The sequence below is a fragment of the Oncorhynchus clarkii genome, chromosome 14 (genome assembly GCF_045791955.1).
Source record: "Oncorhynchus clarkii lewisi isolate Uvic-CL-2024 chromosome 14, UVic_Ocla_1.0, whole genome shotgun sequence".
Lineage (NCBI taxonomy): Eukaryota > Metazoa > Chordata > Actinopteri > Salmoniformes > Salmonidae > Oncorhynchus > Oncorhynchus clarkii.
In genome coordinates this window covers 6117845-6135815 of record NC_092160.1, presented here as the reverse complement: position 1 = coordinate 6135815, position 17971 = coordinate 6117845, and the positions used below count along the sequence as shown (strand labels likewise).

The following is a 17971-nucleotide window of genomic DNA, read 5'->3' as shown; positions in this document are numbered from 1 at the left end:
GTGCCACCAACCTCCTATGATGGAAACCAGGTGTTCAAACGTTCATAGATGACCAGTAGGGTCAAATAATAATAATCGTGGTTGTAGAGGGTGCAACAGGTCAGCACCTCAGGAGTAAATGTCAGTTGTCTTTTCATAGCCGAGCATTCAGAGGTCGAGACAGCAGGTGCGGTAGGTAGAGAGAGAAAGGGTCGAAAACAGCAAGTCCGGGACAATGCAGCAAATCCGGTAAACAGGTCAGGGTTCCATAGCCGCAGGCAGGACAGTTGAAACTGGAGCAGCAGCACGACAAGGTAGCACGTCTGGTGAACAGGTCAGGGAGGTTCAATGGCCACAGGCAAAACAGCAGAAACTGGATCTGCAGAAATTCCATTCCAGCCATTACTATGAGCCTCCTCCCCATTTAAAGTGCCACCAGCCGCCACTGGTATATATTGCGTTTGAATTACTGTTACAGTGCTATTCGTGTTGTTTATTGGATTCATTCAGATATTTCTTGTATTTATTTTTTTTGTTATTTGTGTATTTGTTGTTGACATTTTACTGCTTTGTAAGGAGCTAGCTACATACGCATTTCACTGCACCCGCTATATCATCTGTTAAACTGTGTAAGCGACCAATTAACTTTGATTTGACGTACAGACAGATGTACAGATGTAGCCTACAGACACAGACACACACACACACAACAGCAGGATAGACAAGACAGTATGAAACCTGAAAAGCAACATAATAAATATTATCTGGATTTATTTTAAGGCGCACACACACCATCATCATGCACTCAACGCGTGCTGTAATGTATAACAAAGGGTTACCTGAGTATACATGGCCTTCCTTTTATCTTGGAAGTCATACTATCAACTTCTGATAAAACTCAAAGTCCACAAAATATGCATTGATACACTAACAAGCCCCCGTCCGACTTTCTCGACCAATTGCAGCCTCCCGCCTCCGTCATCCCGTTCAATAAATAATGCTTTGTAAGCCGGAATCGGCCTTCTCAACTAGTCATAATTGTTGCTTGGAAGTAGGAGACCCCTTTTCTATTCATTTTCTGCAGCTGTCGGTGTTGACTTTGTCATATTTTTAAGTAAGTTTTCCTTTCAGCTTCAAGCTTAGCCTAAACGTACTAAAACGTTGGGAAAGGTTGCCGGTGGACAGCAGCGCTGAAAGTAGATGCTCTGAAATGTTGCAATGGATTTGTAGTAGGTTACAATGTTTCAGTCCGATGTTGCAAGAAAGTCTTTGGAAGTTTGCATTTTTTTTAGGCTCGATGAAGTATGCGAAACTCCGCAACCCATGCGTCAGATACCTCTTCTGTCTAGTCAAAACAGTGTAGGCTAACTCGTTGTAGTGCAAGTGTAAGCCTATAACTTTTTTTTGCTTATCTCAAATGTAGATATACACGTATATAATTGAAATCATGTAACTCGACAGCGCGTGATTGTCAGCGTTTAGGTAGTCTGAAATGCCCCACAAAATGTACATTTACATCCGCGTTCTACCTGCGCTTATGTTCTGGCTGGCTTAACTTGTGTTAATTATGTAGGGTAATCTTGTTATCGCGAATGTGTTGGCAAAATATACCTTTCTGGTCCTCCGGAATGCTCTTTGAATTATATTTTAAATGGTACGACTGACACCCGGTTACTGTAAACCTATTTGTCCCAGGGAGAGGGTAATTTATCAGAGGTGTATTCATTACGCAGATTCTGTTGCAAAACGTTTTATACCAAACACTAAAGGTAAAGTAAAAGCTGTTGGGTACATAAACGATAGTGCTGAGTGATTAATGCATTTCGAGGCCGTTTTCAGTTCTATTAGGATAATCACTGTTTTCGATTACAATTATTATTTTTAAAACATTAAATGGATTATAAAATAATGACAAACTTATTTTTGGCGCTTTTAATGGAAATTCCAAAGTCAATAATGTTTTTATGTAAACATTATTTAACTAGGTCAGTTAAGAACAAATTCTTATTTACAATGACGGCCTACCAAAAGGCAAAATGCCTCGTGTGGGGACGGGGGCTGGGATAAAAACAAATGCGACAAAGCACAGACATAAGACACATTTTTTTACTGCCAAAACATTGAAACTATTACATTGTCTGCCAGGTCCACGTTGGGTAGACATCAATAGAATAATAGGAAATTAAATCAAATGTCATTTGTGTATATTCGTTTTTATTTGACTATTTTTTATTTCCGCAGTCATCTCATTTCTGCTCAGGTAGTGTCTGGCAGCCAACCAGACAAATCTAACGTAATCTGTGCTCCCCAGGTTTACTGTCTTTAGCCAACCTGTGTAGCTAGCCTGCCTATGCTGCAGCGCTGTCATTGACAATAATTTTACTAGTTCTTCAAAGTAGATATAGCACACTTTCAACCTGTCATTTAGTTGTGTACATTCCTCTCCCATGCTGTCTATGCAGTCTATCGAACGTAAACAAGCGTAATAGTATATGTCTAGAGGGGAAGAGCTGAAGCGAGAGGTTTCACTCTTGCCAAAATGCGTTTATGGGTTATTTTGGGACAACGACTCCCATTTTTAGGGCGGAGACATTAGCATCTCGTCATTATATATACATCTCTGATCAGTCTCTGTCCGAGCCGGAAACAGGCGCTGATTATGGTAGCTAATTACCACTCTTCTGCGCAGAACTAGGTTGAATATTTTCTTAATGAAAACTAAAACTAATTTCAGCCCAGCGTCCCACATAGTTCTTGACTTGATTTCTCTCGTAAATTATTTGATTTCTCTAGAGAAAATGCACGTTGGGCTCACAAAAAAACCCCGAACTAAATGGAATTCAAGTGATTGAACAGAACTCGGTCAATTAGTTGTTTAGTAAACCGACAAAAAATAAATGTCGGTTAATCGCTAAGCATTATTAAACAAAGTTGTATCAGTTAAAATGTAATGTTTTAAACACGTTGCCATTCCAAACTGAAAAATCGGTGACGTGTTTGTCACAAGCTACACATATATACATCATCGATTTTTCTATGTTCTAAAGTGGAGTAAAGTCTTCGGTTCCTTCAAACTTCATCCATCCACTTATTTTTTTATAGACCCAACTGAGCTAAACGTTTTTTCAACAGAATCGACATAATTAATACACCCCAGCTTTCAGACTAAAGTTCAAACTTCAAGCCATATATTGACAGTTGCTGAGGGAGGAGGGTGAAGGTCCTGTACAGACGGGGGTGGGTACTGTCAGTGTCTGAGAATAAACTACACTTGAACCACCATCAAGACAAATTAGCCTACGTAACTAAATATAGGTTACTGGATTGAATTTATTAAATTGCTTTTTTTTCTGTTAACTGACTTTTCTCACCTACACAGGATGACTACCCAGTTCCCATCCCTCTCTCCGGTGCAGAAGAAGGAACTCTCTGACATAGCCCAGAGGATCGTGGCTCCAGGGAAGGGCATTCTGGCAGCAGATGAGTCCACAGGTGAGTAGGCCAAACTGGCCATGGAGGACTGGATGAGTGGGGTGGAGAGGGTGTTGGCGAAGTGGGTGTTGTATTTTCTCAGCAAGTAGTGGTGGCCTGTATGGGTTTGGCATCTGAAGGGTAAGAGTTGGAGGTAGCCTTAATTTGAGAAGTTGCAGGAATCTGTCATTCTTGCAGGCATTGTTCTCCCCCCTGAAATGCCACTAATGTTCTTCCCTGCCAATTTCTCCGTCCAGGCACCATGAGTAACCGCCTGCAGAAGATTAACGTAGAGAACACTGAGGAGAACCGTAGGACTTTCCGCGACCTCCTGTTCTCTGCAGTTGACCCGAACTGCATTGGTGGAATCATCTTTTTTCACGAGACACTGTATCAGAAGTCTGACAAGGGTGTCCTCTTCCCCCAGGTCATCAAGGACAAGGGCATTGTGGTCGGCATCAAGGTGAGAGGACCAGCAATACCATCCTTCAATCCTTGATCAGGGAAGTGAATTGTACTAGATCAAACACTGAAATTAGTATGCAGTTTAATTATGTAGTAGGCTAGTATGGGTATTTGGACATGGCCACACTCTTCCCATAGTCTACTGATAAGATTGGTTAGGTGAAGGCAGTTATAATCATATGCCCAACAACTCACTACTGGAGTATATACCGGTTTCACTTATCAAGATTGTGTGTGATGTAATATAATGGCATTATAACAATCAAACACTACTGGGAAAGGGTAGGCTTGGGCTCTATACTGTATATATCAGGGTATTTTGAAAGTGTGTGCTATGCCACCACTTATTGCTAAGTTAAGTATAACGAAGAAATCTATGATGTGTCAAATGAATTATTTCCAGCTCAGGGCTCAAGCTATGCATTTATGTTTGCTAAGTGTCTAAATGTCAAGCTCAAGCTTCTTGGTTACAGCCGAGACATTCAATCCCTTCCTCGATCAAGATCCCTGTTGCCTAAATGATCATATCACCACCACCTTACCTGTCACCCTAGACCCGCTTCAATTAGCTTTCCGCCCCAATTGGTCCACAGACGATGCAATCACCATCACACTGCCCTATCCCATCTGGACAAGAGGAATACCTATCGAAGAATGCTGTTCATTGACTATAGCTCAGCATTCAACACCATAGTACCCTCCAAGCTCATCATTAAGCTTGAGGCCCTGGGTTTCAACCCCGACCTGTGCAATTTTGTCCTGGACTTCCCGACGTTCCACCCCAGGTGGTGAAGGTAGGAAACATCTCCACTTTGCTGATCCTCAACACTGGGGCCCCACAAGGGTCCGTGCTCAGCCCCCTTCTGTACTCTCTGTTCACCCATGACTGTGTGGCCATGCACACCTCTAACTCAATCATCAAGTTTGCAGACAACAGTAGTAGGCTTGATGGCCAACAACCACGAGACAGCCTAAAGGGAGGAGGTGAGGGCCCTTGGAGTGTGGTGTCAGGAAAACAACCTCACTCAACGTCAACAAAACAAAGATGATTGTGGACTTCAGGAAAAAGCAGAGCACAACGTATCACCGGGGGGAAACTACTTGCCTTCTAGGACACCTACAGCACCCGATGTCACAGGAAGACTAAAAAGATCAAGGACCATAACCACCACTGTTCGCTCCGCTACCATCCACAAGGCGAGGTCAGCACAGGTGCATCAAAGCTGGGACCGAGAGACTGGAAAAACTGCTTTTATCTCAAGGCCATCAGACTGTTAAACAGCCATCACGAACAGAGGCTGCTGCCTACATACAGACTTGAAATCATTGGCCACTTTTTTTTAAATGGATCACTAGTCACTGTAATGATGCTACTTTAATAATGTTTACATCTTGCATCTCATGTTTATATACTGTATTTTGTACCCTCAATTGCATCTTGCCATGCCGCTCTGTCATTGCTCATCCATATATGTATATATTCTTATTCCATGTCTTTACTTAGATGTGTGTATTAGGTAGTTGAGGTTCTAATTCTCAGAGTAAAAACTAAACGGACACTATGAAAGCTTAACCAAGTTTATTCTCCCAGAGGGTCAATACAGCTGCATCGGACAAAAACATTTTCACACAAGCACTGATATTTAACCGTTCCTCATAGGCTGAGTCTCCTCCTACACATCATTCTTTACTGCTAGGCAGGACACTAAGTGATACGGGCCATAAACTTGTATTTTTCCCTTAAAGGTGACCTGACCTCAACCCCACTCATCACTGATCTATGGATTTCTCCCCTTATCAATGCCTGCCACATGTAATCGCTTCCCTGCACTCAACACATTCCAACCTTAATTGCCCACACTATATACCTTCCTCCTATAACCATTAACTTCTGGACTAGACCCTCTAAACCTCAGCACTCCCTCAGTGACCTGAATAAGCATATTTAATTCTCGGAACCCAACATGTGGAATTGTTAGCTATTGCTGCACTGTCGGAACTAGAAGCACAAGCATTTCGCTACACTCACAATAACATCTGCTAACCATGTGTATGTGACTAATAAAATGAGATTTTTAAAATTGTATTGTGCCCCCCCCATAAAAAAGTTTGGGGAAATAGCGCCCCCTGTGTGCACTTTTGGTTATACATACCCCGGTATGGTACAAAATCGCTACCACTGTATGAACATCTGGATACCACCCAACCCTAGGAAAGGGGTTATAGTTTGACCGTTTGTTTTCTAGGTGGACAATGGCACAGCTGGTCTGAATGGAACAGATGGAGAGATGACCACACAGGGTAAGAATAGCTCATTTCTTTTGCAACTCTAAGTAACAAATGCATTAAAGCTATACATTAAAATCAACCAGCTTCTCCAATCTCCCTAGCCCACATTTAGTCAGTTTGACATGGTGGCATGACCATGGAAGCAATGTATTATATAAACCTCTTTCATCAGGTCTTGATGGACTCTCGGGGCGTTGTGCTCAGTACAAGAAGGACGGTTGTGACTTCGCCAAGTGGAGGTGTGTGCTCAAGATTTCAGACGCCTGCCCCTCAGCCCTCGCCATCGCAGAGAACGCTAACGTACTTGCCAGATACGCCAGTATCTGCCAACAGGTGTGTGCATGCCATGAGAACTTAGTTTTAAAACTGTAGTGTTTAGGGTAGGATAAAATATAATGTCTCAGAGGGGGACATTGTCTTAGACAAACAGTACTGCTACTGTATACACTACCTGACTTTACGCACAAAACTAACAAATGAACTGAGAAATTCCTCAAAGGCAAGATTTGTCCATATACTGTGTCCACATGTGATAACTGTCCTCTCCTCAGAATGGCCTGGTGCCCATTGTGGAGCCAGAGATTCTGCCTGATGGAGACCATGACCTGCTGTGCACTCAGTACGTCACCGAGAAGGTGATCATAACCTTGCTGTCCTCTCAAATACTTTGTTGGCCTTCAGTTAAACACTTGTGAATCACATTTCTGTCATTTTCTCTCACTTCCACAAAGCCAGTGCTGTACTGGTTTACCAGCATGGAATTAAACTCATCCCTCATTCTCCTCTTAGTCATGCCCCAATTTAAGTTCACATCACTGAACCTGAACCAAACGCCTCTCTAAACCCAACCCAACCCTCCCCTCACCAGGTTCTGGCTGCCACGTACAAGGCCCTGAACGATCACCATGTCTACTTGGAGGGTACCCTGCTGAAGCCTAACATGGTCACCGCCGGACACTCCTGCCCCAAGAAGTTCACCCCCCAGGAGGTCGGCATGGCCACCGTCACTGCCCTGAGGCGCACTGTCCCTGCCGCCGTGCCTGGTGAGACTGGGTTGGGGGTTTGTCGAGGTGGTGATGGTAATGTAAGTATTGGGATGTGATCCAACACAGTGATTGTCCCAAACAGGTGAGGTTAGGTGAAAAGGTAGACTTGAAACTTGAAGTAAAAACTGTATATTTGGTTGATAGATGATGCCAAAATGAAACCATCACCAAATTGCTAAACATTCTACCCCACCCCAAGGCATCACCTTCCTGTCTGGAGGCCAGAGCGAGGAAGAGGCCACTCAGAACCTGAACGCCATGAACCAGACGGCCCTGCACCGGCCCTGGAAGCTCTCCTTCTCCTACGGCCGTGCACTCCAGGCCTCCGCCCTCGCCGCCTGGAAAGGCAAGGCCGCCAACAAGAAAGCGGCACAGGATGCATTCACCTCCAGAGCCAAGGTAAGATGGAGGGGCTATGCTATTTTAGGGTAGGGTTGACACCTTGCTTAGAGGTGCAGGCTACATGAATATCATTGGAATGCTATTGTATGGTGTAGTTTTCTTGTATCCTGAAGTAGTGTCCCATTTGCGGTCTCCTTTCTCGCTCTCAATGCTTCCTTCTGGAACCACATACCTTGATTACTGAATCACAAATGTACATTTTCAGAGCAATGGCCTTGCCTCCAAGGGAGAGTACACAGTGGTGAGCAGCGCTGACCAGGCCTCCATGCAGTCCCTGCACACAGCTAACTACGTCTACTAACTAGACCACATGTCAGACAAGGACCAAAGAATGCAGAAAATGTCACCTGTACACGTCCCGTCCCTTCTCATTCCTGCAATGACAACATTCCCCTATGACCAATCCAGTTGTACGAGTTATTATTTTACTACTAATAAACAGATTGAGTAAATTAAATAAATGTGAAATGTTTAAACTTGGGCCTCCAGAGTGGCGATGCTAGAGGCGTCACTACAGACCCTGGTTGGAGTCCAGGCTGTATCACAATCGGCTGTGATTGGGAGTCTCATAGTGCGACACACAATTGGTCCATCGTCGTCCAGGTTTGGGTTTGGCTGGGGTAGGCCGTCATTGTAGATAAGATTTTGTTCTTAACTGACTTGCCTACTTAAATAAAGGTTTTTAAAAAACTAGCTGTTGTAAATGTGTCATGCTGTGTGTGGGCGGGAATACAGTTAGGGGGTTGTCTGTAAATGAATTAAATGGCCAAAGCATTTAACAATAATGCCATTTGCTGAAAATGTGACATTAACAATGTATAGAACCTACATGTTGAACTGTAATGGCTACAATTGTTGGCTGGATTAAAAAGGGTGACTTTCATGAGGTGGGTACTTAAAACAAATATATATATATATATATATATATATATATATATACATACACTACCATTCAAAAGTTTAGGGCCACTAAGAAATGTCCATGTTTTAAAGTTTTTTTTTTTTGTCCATTTAAAATAACATCAAATTGATTGTTGTAAGTGACTATGTAGCTGATTAAAAATATATATATATATATATATATATATATATATATATTAACATAGGCCCATTATCAGCAACCACCACTCCTGTGTTCCAATGGCATGTTAGCTATTCCAAGTTTATAATTTTAAAAGGCTACTTGATCATTAGAAAACCCTTGTTAGCACAGCTAAACTGTTCTCCTGCTTTAATGACGTGATAACTAGTTGAGTATCTGGAGCATCAGTATTTGTGGGTTTGATTATAGGCTCAAAATGGCCAGAAACAGAACTTCTGAAACTTGTCAGTCTATTCTTGTTCTGAGAAATGAAGGTTATTCCACGTGAGAAAATGCCAACAAACTGAAGATTTTGTACAACACTGTACTACTCCCTTCATAGAACAGAACTGGCTCTAACCAGAAGGAGTTGGATGCCCCAGTGCACAACTGAGCAAGAGGACAAGTACAGCACACAGCATTGTACGAGATCTTCAGTTTCTTGGCTATTTCTCAGAACAAGAATAGATTGACGAGTTGCAAAAGAAAGTCCTTTGTTTCTGGCCATTTTAAGCCTGTAATCGAACCCACACATTTTGATGCTCCAGATACTCAACTCAAGTCAAAAGAAGGCCAGTTTTATTGCTTCTTTAACTTCTTGGATATACGGGCGCTCTTTTAATTTATGGATAAAAAAACGTGCCCGTTTTAAGCATCATGCTTTGGGGCTGTTTTTCTGCAAAGGGACCAGGACGACTGATCCGTGTAAAGGAAAGAATGAATGGGGCCATGTATCGTGAGATTTTGAGTGAAAACCTCCTTCCATCAGCAAGGGCATTGAAGAGGCTGGGTCTTTCAGCATGACAATGATCCCAAACACACCGCCCGGGCGGTGACTTCGTAAGAAGCATTAAGGTCCTGGAGTGGCCTAGCCTGTCTCCAGATCTCAACCCCATAGAGAATATTTGGAGGGAGTTGAAAGTCTGTGTTGCCCAGCAACAACCCCAAAACATCACTGCTCTAGAGGAGATATGCATGGAGGAATGGGCCAAAATACCAGCAACAGTGTGTGAAAACCTTGTGAATGACCTCTGTCATTACCAACAAAGGGTATATAACAAAGTATTGAGATAACTTTTGTTATTGACCAAATACTTATTTTTCACCATAATTTGCAAATAAATTCATTAAAAATCCTACAATGTGATTTTCTGGATTTTTTTTCTAATTTTGTCTGTCATAGTTGAAGTGTACCTATGATGAAAATTACAGGCCTCTCATCTTTTTAAGTGGGAGAACTTGCACAATTGGTGGCTGACTAAATACTTTTTTGCCCCACTGTATATGCATATTCTTGGTATCATTTGAATGGAAACATTCTGAAGTTTGTGGAAATGTTAATTGAATGTAGGAGAACATAACACAGATCTGGTGGAAGAAAAGAGAAAGAAAGAGCATACGTTTTCTGTTTTTTATTGTTGTAGCATCTTTCACATGTACTAGAATAGCCACAGGGAGATCATTTTGATGGATAACACAAGAGGGTAACTGTAGGTGTGCAAAGTTTCAGACGAATAACTTCAGGAATGGGTGAGCTACATGACATTTAGCATGAAGTCACCCAGGTGTCCCACACAAGTTGCCCAAATGGCCGAATTGGCGAAATGACCTAACACACAATTTTTTTTTTATACATTTGTTTTTTTAAATATTAGAAAAAAAAGGGGTAGACCCTTTGGAAGTCCTCTACACAATATTTTTCTGCCTGTGCCATGTCCCATAGCAATCTCTTTCTGATGTAAAGCAGAGGCAAACTGAACAAGTGGTGCAGGTGATGGGGGACTTCATGCGACACAGAACACAACGACGCCTCCATGCTGTGCCCTTTTGGCCCTGAGGCACAGTCATGCCTGCTGTAATGAACTGTGGCATATGAACACCACTGGAGGCAGGAGAAGAGGTAGAGCGGGCAGCTTGGCACCGGGGGCTCCCAGTCAGAGTCGCTATCACTGTGAAAGAAAACAAAAATAATATTTGTATTGTATGAGCCTTTTATCATCACATAAAATAAACAGATATGTATAGAGCAGAGGGAACAGTCACTAAGGTGAAGTGCTGTTCCATTCAACTCTGGCCATTGTTGTGGGCCTGCCCTCCCCCCAACAGCACCCAATGGCTATTTCATATGGAAATGGAGAGGAGTAGCAGACGCAGTAGCCATGGGTGTGTTTGCTGTTCTACTCCATTCCATTTGAAGAAAAAATGGAAGAAAAAAAAAAAATATATATATACAGTGCCTTGCGAAAGTATTCGGCCCCCTTGAACTTTGCGACCTTTTGCCACATTTCAGACTTCAAACATAAAGATATAAAACTGTATTTTTTTGTGAAGAATCAACAACAAGTGGGACACAATCATGAAGTGGAACGACATTTATTGGATATTTCTAACTTTTTTTACAAATCAAAAACTGAAAAATTGGGCGTGCAAAATTATTCAGCCCCTTTACTTTCAGTGCAGCAAACTCTCTCCAGAAGTTCAGTGAGGATCTCTGAATGATCCAATGTTGACCTAAATGACTAATGATGATAAATACAATCCACCTGTGTGTAATCAAGTCTCCATATAAATGCACCTGCACTGTGATAGTCTCAGAGGTCCGTTAAAAGCGCAGAGAGCATCATGAAGAACAAGGAACACACCAGGCAGGTCCGAGATACTGTTGTGAAGATGTTTAAAGCCGGATTTGGATACAAAAAGATTTCCCAAGCTTTAAACATCCCAAGGAGCACTGTGCAAGTGATAATATTGAAATGGAAGGAGTATCAGACCACTGCAAATCTACCAAGACCTGGCCGTCCCTCTAAACTTTCAGCTCATACAAGGAGAAGACTGATCAGAGATGCAGCCAAGAGGCCCATGATCACTCTGGATGAACTGCAGGACAACAATCAGTCGTATATTGCACAAATCTGGCCTTTATGGAAGAGTGGCAAGAAGAAAGCCATTTCTTAAAGATATCCATAAAAAGTGTTGTCTAAAGTTTGCCACAAGCCACCTGGGAGACACACCAAACATGTGGAAGAAGGTGCTCTGGTCAGATGAAACCAAAATTGAACTTTTTGGCAACAATGCAAAACGTTATGTTTGGCTTAAAAGCAACACAGCTGAACACACCATCCCCACTGTCAAACATGGTGGTGGCAGCATCATGGTTTGGGCCTGCTTTTCTTCAGCAGGGACAGGGAAGATGGTTAAAATTGATGGGAAGATGGATGGAGCCAAATACAGGACCATTCTGGAAGAAAACCTGATGGAGTCTGCAAAAGACCTGAGACTGGGACAGAGATTTGTCTTCCAACAAGACAATGATCCAAAACATAAAGCAAAATCTACAATGGAATGGTTCAAAAATAAACATATCCAGGTGTTAGAATGGCCAAGTCAAAGTCTAGACCTGAATCCAATCGAGAATCTGTGGAAAGAACTGAAAACTGCTGTTCACAAATGCTCTCCATCCAACCTCACTGAGCTCGAGCTGTTTTGCAAGGAGGAATGGGAAAAAATGTCAGTCTCTCGATGTGCAAAACTGATAGAGACATACCCCAAGCGACTTACAGCTGTAATCGCAGCAAAAGGTGGTGCTACAAAGTATTAACTTAAGGGGGCTGAATAATTTTGCACGCCCAATGTTTCAGTTTTTGAATTGTTAAAAAAAGTTTGAAATATCCAATAAATGTCGTTCCACTTCATGATTGTGTCCCACTTGTTGTTGATTCTTCACAAAAAAATACAGTTTTATATCTTTGTTTGAAGCCTGAAATGTGGCAAAAGGTCGCAAAGGTCAAGGGGGCCGAATACTTTCGCAAGGCACTATATATATATATGTACCAGTCAAAAGTTTGGACACACCTACTCAAGGGTTTTTCTTGATGTACTTGGTCTTTTATGAAATAGCCCTGCCTTGTCACAACTGATTATCTCAAATGCATTGAAAGAAATTCCACAAATTAACTTAAGGCACACCTGTTAATTCAAATGCATTCCAGGTAACTACCTCATGAAGCTGGTTGAGAATGCCAAGGATGGCTACTTTGAAGAATACACAATTTGATTCGTTTAACATTTGTGGTTACTACATGATTTCATAGTTGATGTAGTCACTATTCTACAATGTAGTAAAAATAAAAAACCCTTGAATATTGTGTGTCAACTGTTGACTGGTACTGTACATGTTGAAGAGGGTGGGGTTTAAGCTGCATCACTGTCTCACCCCACTGCTTTGTGGAAAGAAATTTATTTTTTACCAATTTTAACCACATTTATTTGTGTACATGGATTTTATCCTACAATGCAAATTGAGTCAAAAGCTTTTTTGAAATCAACGAAGCATGAGAAGACTAACTTTTTTTGTTTGTTAATTAGGGTGTGCAGGGTGAATACGTTGTCTGTCATACGGTAATTTGGTGAAAACACAATTTGACATTTTCTCAATTAATTTTCACTGAGGAAATGTACACGTCTGCTGTTGATGTATATCCCACAATTATTGGGCTCAAATTTGTCTCCCATTTTGTGGATTGGGGTGATCAGTCCTTGGTTCCAAATATTATGGAAGATCTCTCTTAAGTGACTACCTCATCTCTGTACCCCACCCATACAATTTTCTGTAAGGTCCCTCAGTCGAGCAGTGAATATCAAACAGATTCACCCACAAAGACCAGGGAGATTTTCCAATGCCTCGCAAAGAAGGGCACCTATTGGAAGATGGGTCAATATAAAGAAAGCAGATATTGAATGTCCCTTTGAGCATGGTGAAGTTATTAATTACACTTTGGATGGTGTATCAATACACCCAGTCACTACAAAAATAGTCATCCTTTCATTATATATTTTTTAAAGTAGGCAAGTCAGTTAAGAACAAATTCTTATTTATAATGACGGCCTAACTTGGACGATGCTGGGCCAATTGTCTGCCGCCCTATGAGACTCCCAATCACAGCCGGTTGTGATATAGACTGGAATCAAACCAGGGTCTGTAGTGACGCCTCTAGCACTGAGATGCACTGCCTTAGGAAGCTCCCGAGTGGCGCAGCGGTCTAACTCAGTTGCCGGAGAGGAAGCAAACCGCTCAGGGATTTTACCATGAGGCCAATGGTGACTAAAACGGTTAGAGTTTAATGGCTGTGATAGGAGAAAACTGAGGACGGATCAACAACATTGGAGTTACTTCACAATACTTACCGAAATGACAGAGTGAAAAGAAGGAAGCTGGTACAGAATAACAAATATGTGGCAAAGAAATTAACTACGTCATATAATTAAAGCATTATGTTTGGGGCCAATCTAACATAACAGATCACGGAGTACCACTCTTCACATTTTCAAGCATGGTGGTAGCTGCATCATGTTTTGAATATGCTTGTCATCGGCAAGAGATAAAAACATTTATAAAAACTTTTTAAACTATTGGAATAGAGCTAATAAGCACAGGTAAAATCCTAGAGGAAAACCTGTTTCAGTCTACTTTCCAAAAGACACAGAGACAAATTAACTTTTCAGCAGGACAAGAACCTAAAACACAAGGCCAAATATAGATGGGATGACTTTGAATGTTTCTGAGTGGCCTAGTTACAGTTTACACTTAAACCGGCTTGAAAATATATGGCAAGACAAATTGCTGTCTAGCAATGATCAACAGCCTGCTTGATAGAGGTTGAATACTTTTTATAAGAATAATGAGCAAATATTGTACAATCCAGGTGTGCAAAGCTCTTAGAGACTTACCCAGAAAGACTCACAACTGTGTTCACGATCAAAGGTAATTCTAACGTGTGAATACATATGTAAATGAGATATTTCTGTATTTCATTTGCAATAAATTAGCAACATTTTTGAAAAAGGTTTTCACTTTCATTATGGGGTATTGTGTATAGATGTGTAAAAAACATTTCATTCAGGCTGTAATGCAACAAAATGTGCAATAAGTTTCTGAAAGCACTTTCCAGCCTTGTAAGACTAAGTAGCTAGATTATTGTCAATGTACAGTGTTTACGTATAGTAAGAACTAAAATATACATTTTAGACTCGAATCGGACGTAAATGTAATTCTTGCACTTGCTAGTGTGATTCACCTGCGGCAGCTGAGCGCTCCTCGAGACTTGATGGTTGACCACTAAAGCTAGTGGCTTATCAATGTTAGAAATGATTGGTAGTCAAAGGGTAAAACAATAACATGACACTCAAATGAGTAGCTGTGTATTGAGTGAAAAACTATTTTTTAAAGCATTTGGTACAAGAAAAGCAAGCTACACAAATACAGTGCAATTAAAAACACCCCATTACACACAGAGTTTTGTATTGTTATCCTTGTTGGGACCAAATAATTGATTCCCATCCAAAATCATATTTTCCTTAACCCTAAATCTAACCTTAACCCCAAACCCTTAACTCTAAAACTTTACCTAACTGTAACTCCTAACCGTAATTGTAACTCTAACCCTAAAATAGCATTTTTCCTCATGGGGATGGCAAAATGTCCTTGTGTTACTATCCTTGTGAGGCTACCCACAAGGATAGTTAAACAAAAACACACTCACACCACACAGTTGCTGCAGTACAGTATAATTAATATGTTATTATTGACCATTTCCATTCATCAGATATAGGACCATTTCTGACTATAACTATTCGTCCTACACTAAGGGGAGTAGTATACAAAAACGAGCCAAATGAACACGTTTGATTGGTTAGTGAGTATAGGCCTGCTGAAGTGAAGATTATCAGGAGTAGGTTGAATAGTATTGCCTTCACATTTTTAGGTTTCACTTTAATTGTCCCCAGGCTCAATTCTTTCCGAGATATCAGGCTCGGTGGATGAGCAATCAGCCCTTGATTACTCACCAATCCCAAATCAGCCCCAATTAATCCTGTCCGGAGAGCCCGTCGAGACCTGGCACATCCAGCAGATGAAGCCATCACCTTGTGATGTATACTCCGTCTGTCACCAAGCCTCGATGAGTCTCCCCCTGGTGGCTGACCTGCTGTACATAACAACAGATTGCCATATATTCTTTATTTTAACTTCAGGATTAGAACTCACATATCTTTCCACGCGCCATCCCTCATCTGATATGTACAATGTACCGTATTCTGTAGCCAATGGAGACCAGTACAAACAACAGGGAGACTATGTTGGAGGCCAAACACAGTCACCTGCAAAAGGTCGGAGATTGAGATGAAACATTGCGACTGGTGAGAGGGCTATTAAGGTTGTTTTATAGACAGCTAATACCAGTGTAATAATACAATTTTCTTGGAGGGTTACACAACCGTGTAGATTGAGAGGATTCCTGCAATGAGAAACTGGTAGAAATAAAGCTGAGTTTATAAATCACACATTTGACATTGCACAACTAGTTAAGCATTTAGCTGTATTTGTTACATGAATAAAAACATATTTACTCAAAACGTTATGATTCTCTTCTTACTGTGTGAGTATAAGTGCTGAACTACAAAAACCAGAATGCCCTGCAGCTCAATTTACGTTCCATTCCCATGCCCCCTGGTGGTTATGATGGGTATCAGTGCCCCGTCAGAAGGGGATGAGGATGTGATAAGAGTTGTTAGAACCCATCAGTGGTGGTCAGTGCCATTTAAGATGAGGGATGACTGTTTAACCCAGTTCAATGTAACAGCGATAGGTTTAGGCTACTACATGATACTAACATTTTCCCTATATCCATCATGAGGTTGTTGCAACCTAGCCTATGAATCAAAGTAGGTAAACACATATATGTTTATCCCCTTTTTAATCCGTTTGCTTCCGTTTCAGAAAAGTTTACCAACCGAATAATGAATACACCCATGATCACGAGTTTATAGTTCGATTTCATATCAGCCACGTTGTATTCCTTCACGCATTGGCTCTCCTCTCACCTCTTCTCTTTGCTTGTGGACTTCAATGCACAACACATCAGCTGTATGTGACCAGATGGAAAAACCTTTCCAAGCCAAACAGCAACACACAACCTACATCGTTGTCACCATATTTGCTAAAGTAAGGTCATGGTCAGCATAGTTAATAGAACTAACATGTCAGTAAATCACTACAATCATGCAGTACATTTACAGTATACAGTCAATAGTCAGTTACACGGGATGGCCCGGTGACAATACATTAGTCAAACCAGAAGCTTACCTTGACTTGGAAGAGTTCCAGTGTTGTGTTGGATAGTCATAGCCAGCTAGCTAACATAGTATCCCCCTGTTTGAGGAGGGTGTTTCAGTAGGCTGAACTAGCTACTGTAGCTGCATTTGTTTGTTAAGTGAAACTGAAAAAAATACAAAATCTCTCTATTTCTCTCTTGCATCGCCTTCATTTTGGAAGAAATATTTTTTTTAAAACTGTTCAAATCAAATCAAATTAATTGATATAGCCCTTCGTACATCAGCTGATATCTCAAAGTGCTGTACAGAAACCCAGCCTAAAACCCCAAACAGCAAGCAATGCAGGTGTTGAAGCATGGTGGCTAGGAAAAACTCCATAGAAAGGCCAAAACCTAGGAAGAAACCTAGAGAGGAACCAGGCTATGAGGGGTGGCCAGTCCTCTTCTGGCTGTCCCGGGTGGAGATTATAACAGAACATGGCCAAGATGTTCAAATGTTCATAAATGACCAGCATGGTCAAATAATAGGTCTGGGACAGGTAGCACGTCCGATGAACAGGTCAGGATTCCTTAGCCGCAGGCAGAACAGTTGAAACTGGAGCAGCAGCACGGCCAGGTGGACTGAAAGAGAGAAAGAGAGAATTAGAGAGAGCATACTTAAATTCACACAGGACATCGCATAACACAGGAGAAGTACTCCAGATATAACAAACTGACCCTAGCCCCCCGACACATAAACTACTGCAGCATAAAAACTGGAGAATGAGACGAGAGGGGTCAGGAGACACTGTGGCCCCGTCCGATGACAGGGCCAAACAGGAAGGATATAACCCCACCCACTGTGCCAAACACAGCACCCACACCACTAGAGGGATATCTTCAACCACCAACGTACCATCCCGAGACGAGGCCGAGTATAGCCCAAAAAGATCTCCGCCACGGCACAACCCAAGGGGAGGGGGGGGGGGGGGGGGGCACTCCAGACAGGAAGATCCCGCACCCCTCCTAGGGATGGCATGGAAGAGCACCAATAAGCCAGTGACTCAGCCCCTGTAATAGGGTTAGAGGCAGAGAATCCCAGTGGAGAGATGGGAATCGGCCAGGCAGAGACAGCAAGGGCGGTTCGTTGC

At 41.9% G+C, this 17971-nt stretch overlaps 1 protein-coding gene across 1 annotated transcript; it reads left to right on the top strand.

The window, feature by feature from the left end:
- Nucleotides 1-993: 993 nt before the first annotated feature.
- On the top strand, nt 994-8255 carry LOC139365927 (fructose-bisphosphate aldolase B-like). The gene is made up of 9 exons (XM_071102987.1): nt 994-1093; nt 3359-3471; nt 3708-3913; nt 6162-6216; nt 6377-6537; nt 6756-6839; nt 7073-7247; nt 7450-7649; nt 7858-8255. Exons 2-9 carry the CDS (start codon nt 3360-3362, stop codon nt 7951-7953), a joined length of 1089 nt encoding a protein of 362 aa, XP_070959088.1. The 5' UTR covers nt 994-1093; nt 3359; the 3' UTR covers nt 7954-8255.
- Nucleotides 8256-17971: the final 9716 nt, after the last annotated feature.

Coding starts and splice junctions, on each gene's coding strand:
- LOC139365927 (XM_071102987.1), top strand. CDS start 3,360: ATGACTACCCAGTTCCCATCCCTCTCTCCGGTGCAGAAGAAGGAACTC. Junction 6,217..6,376: donor TGGAGAGATGACCACACAGG/GTAAGAATAGCT, acceptor CTCTTTCATCAG/GTCTTGATGGACTCTCGGGG. Junction 6,840..7,072: donor CTCAGTACGTCACCGAGAAG/GTGATCATAACC, acceptor TCCCCTCACCAG/GTTCTGGCTGCCACGTACAA.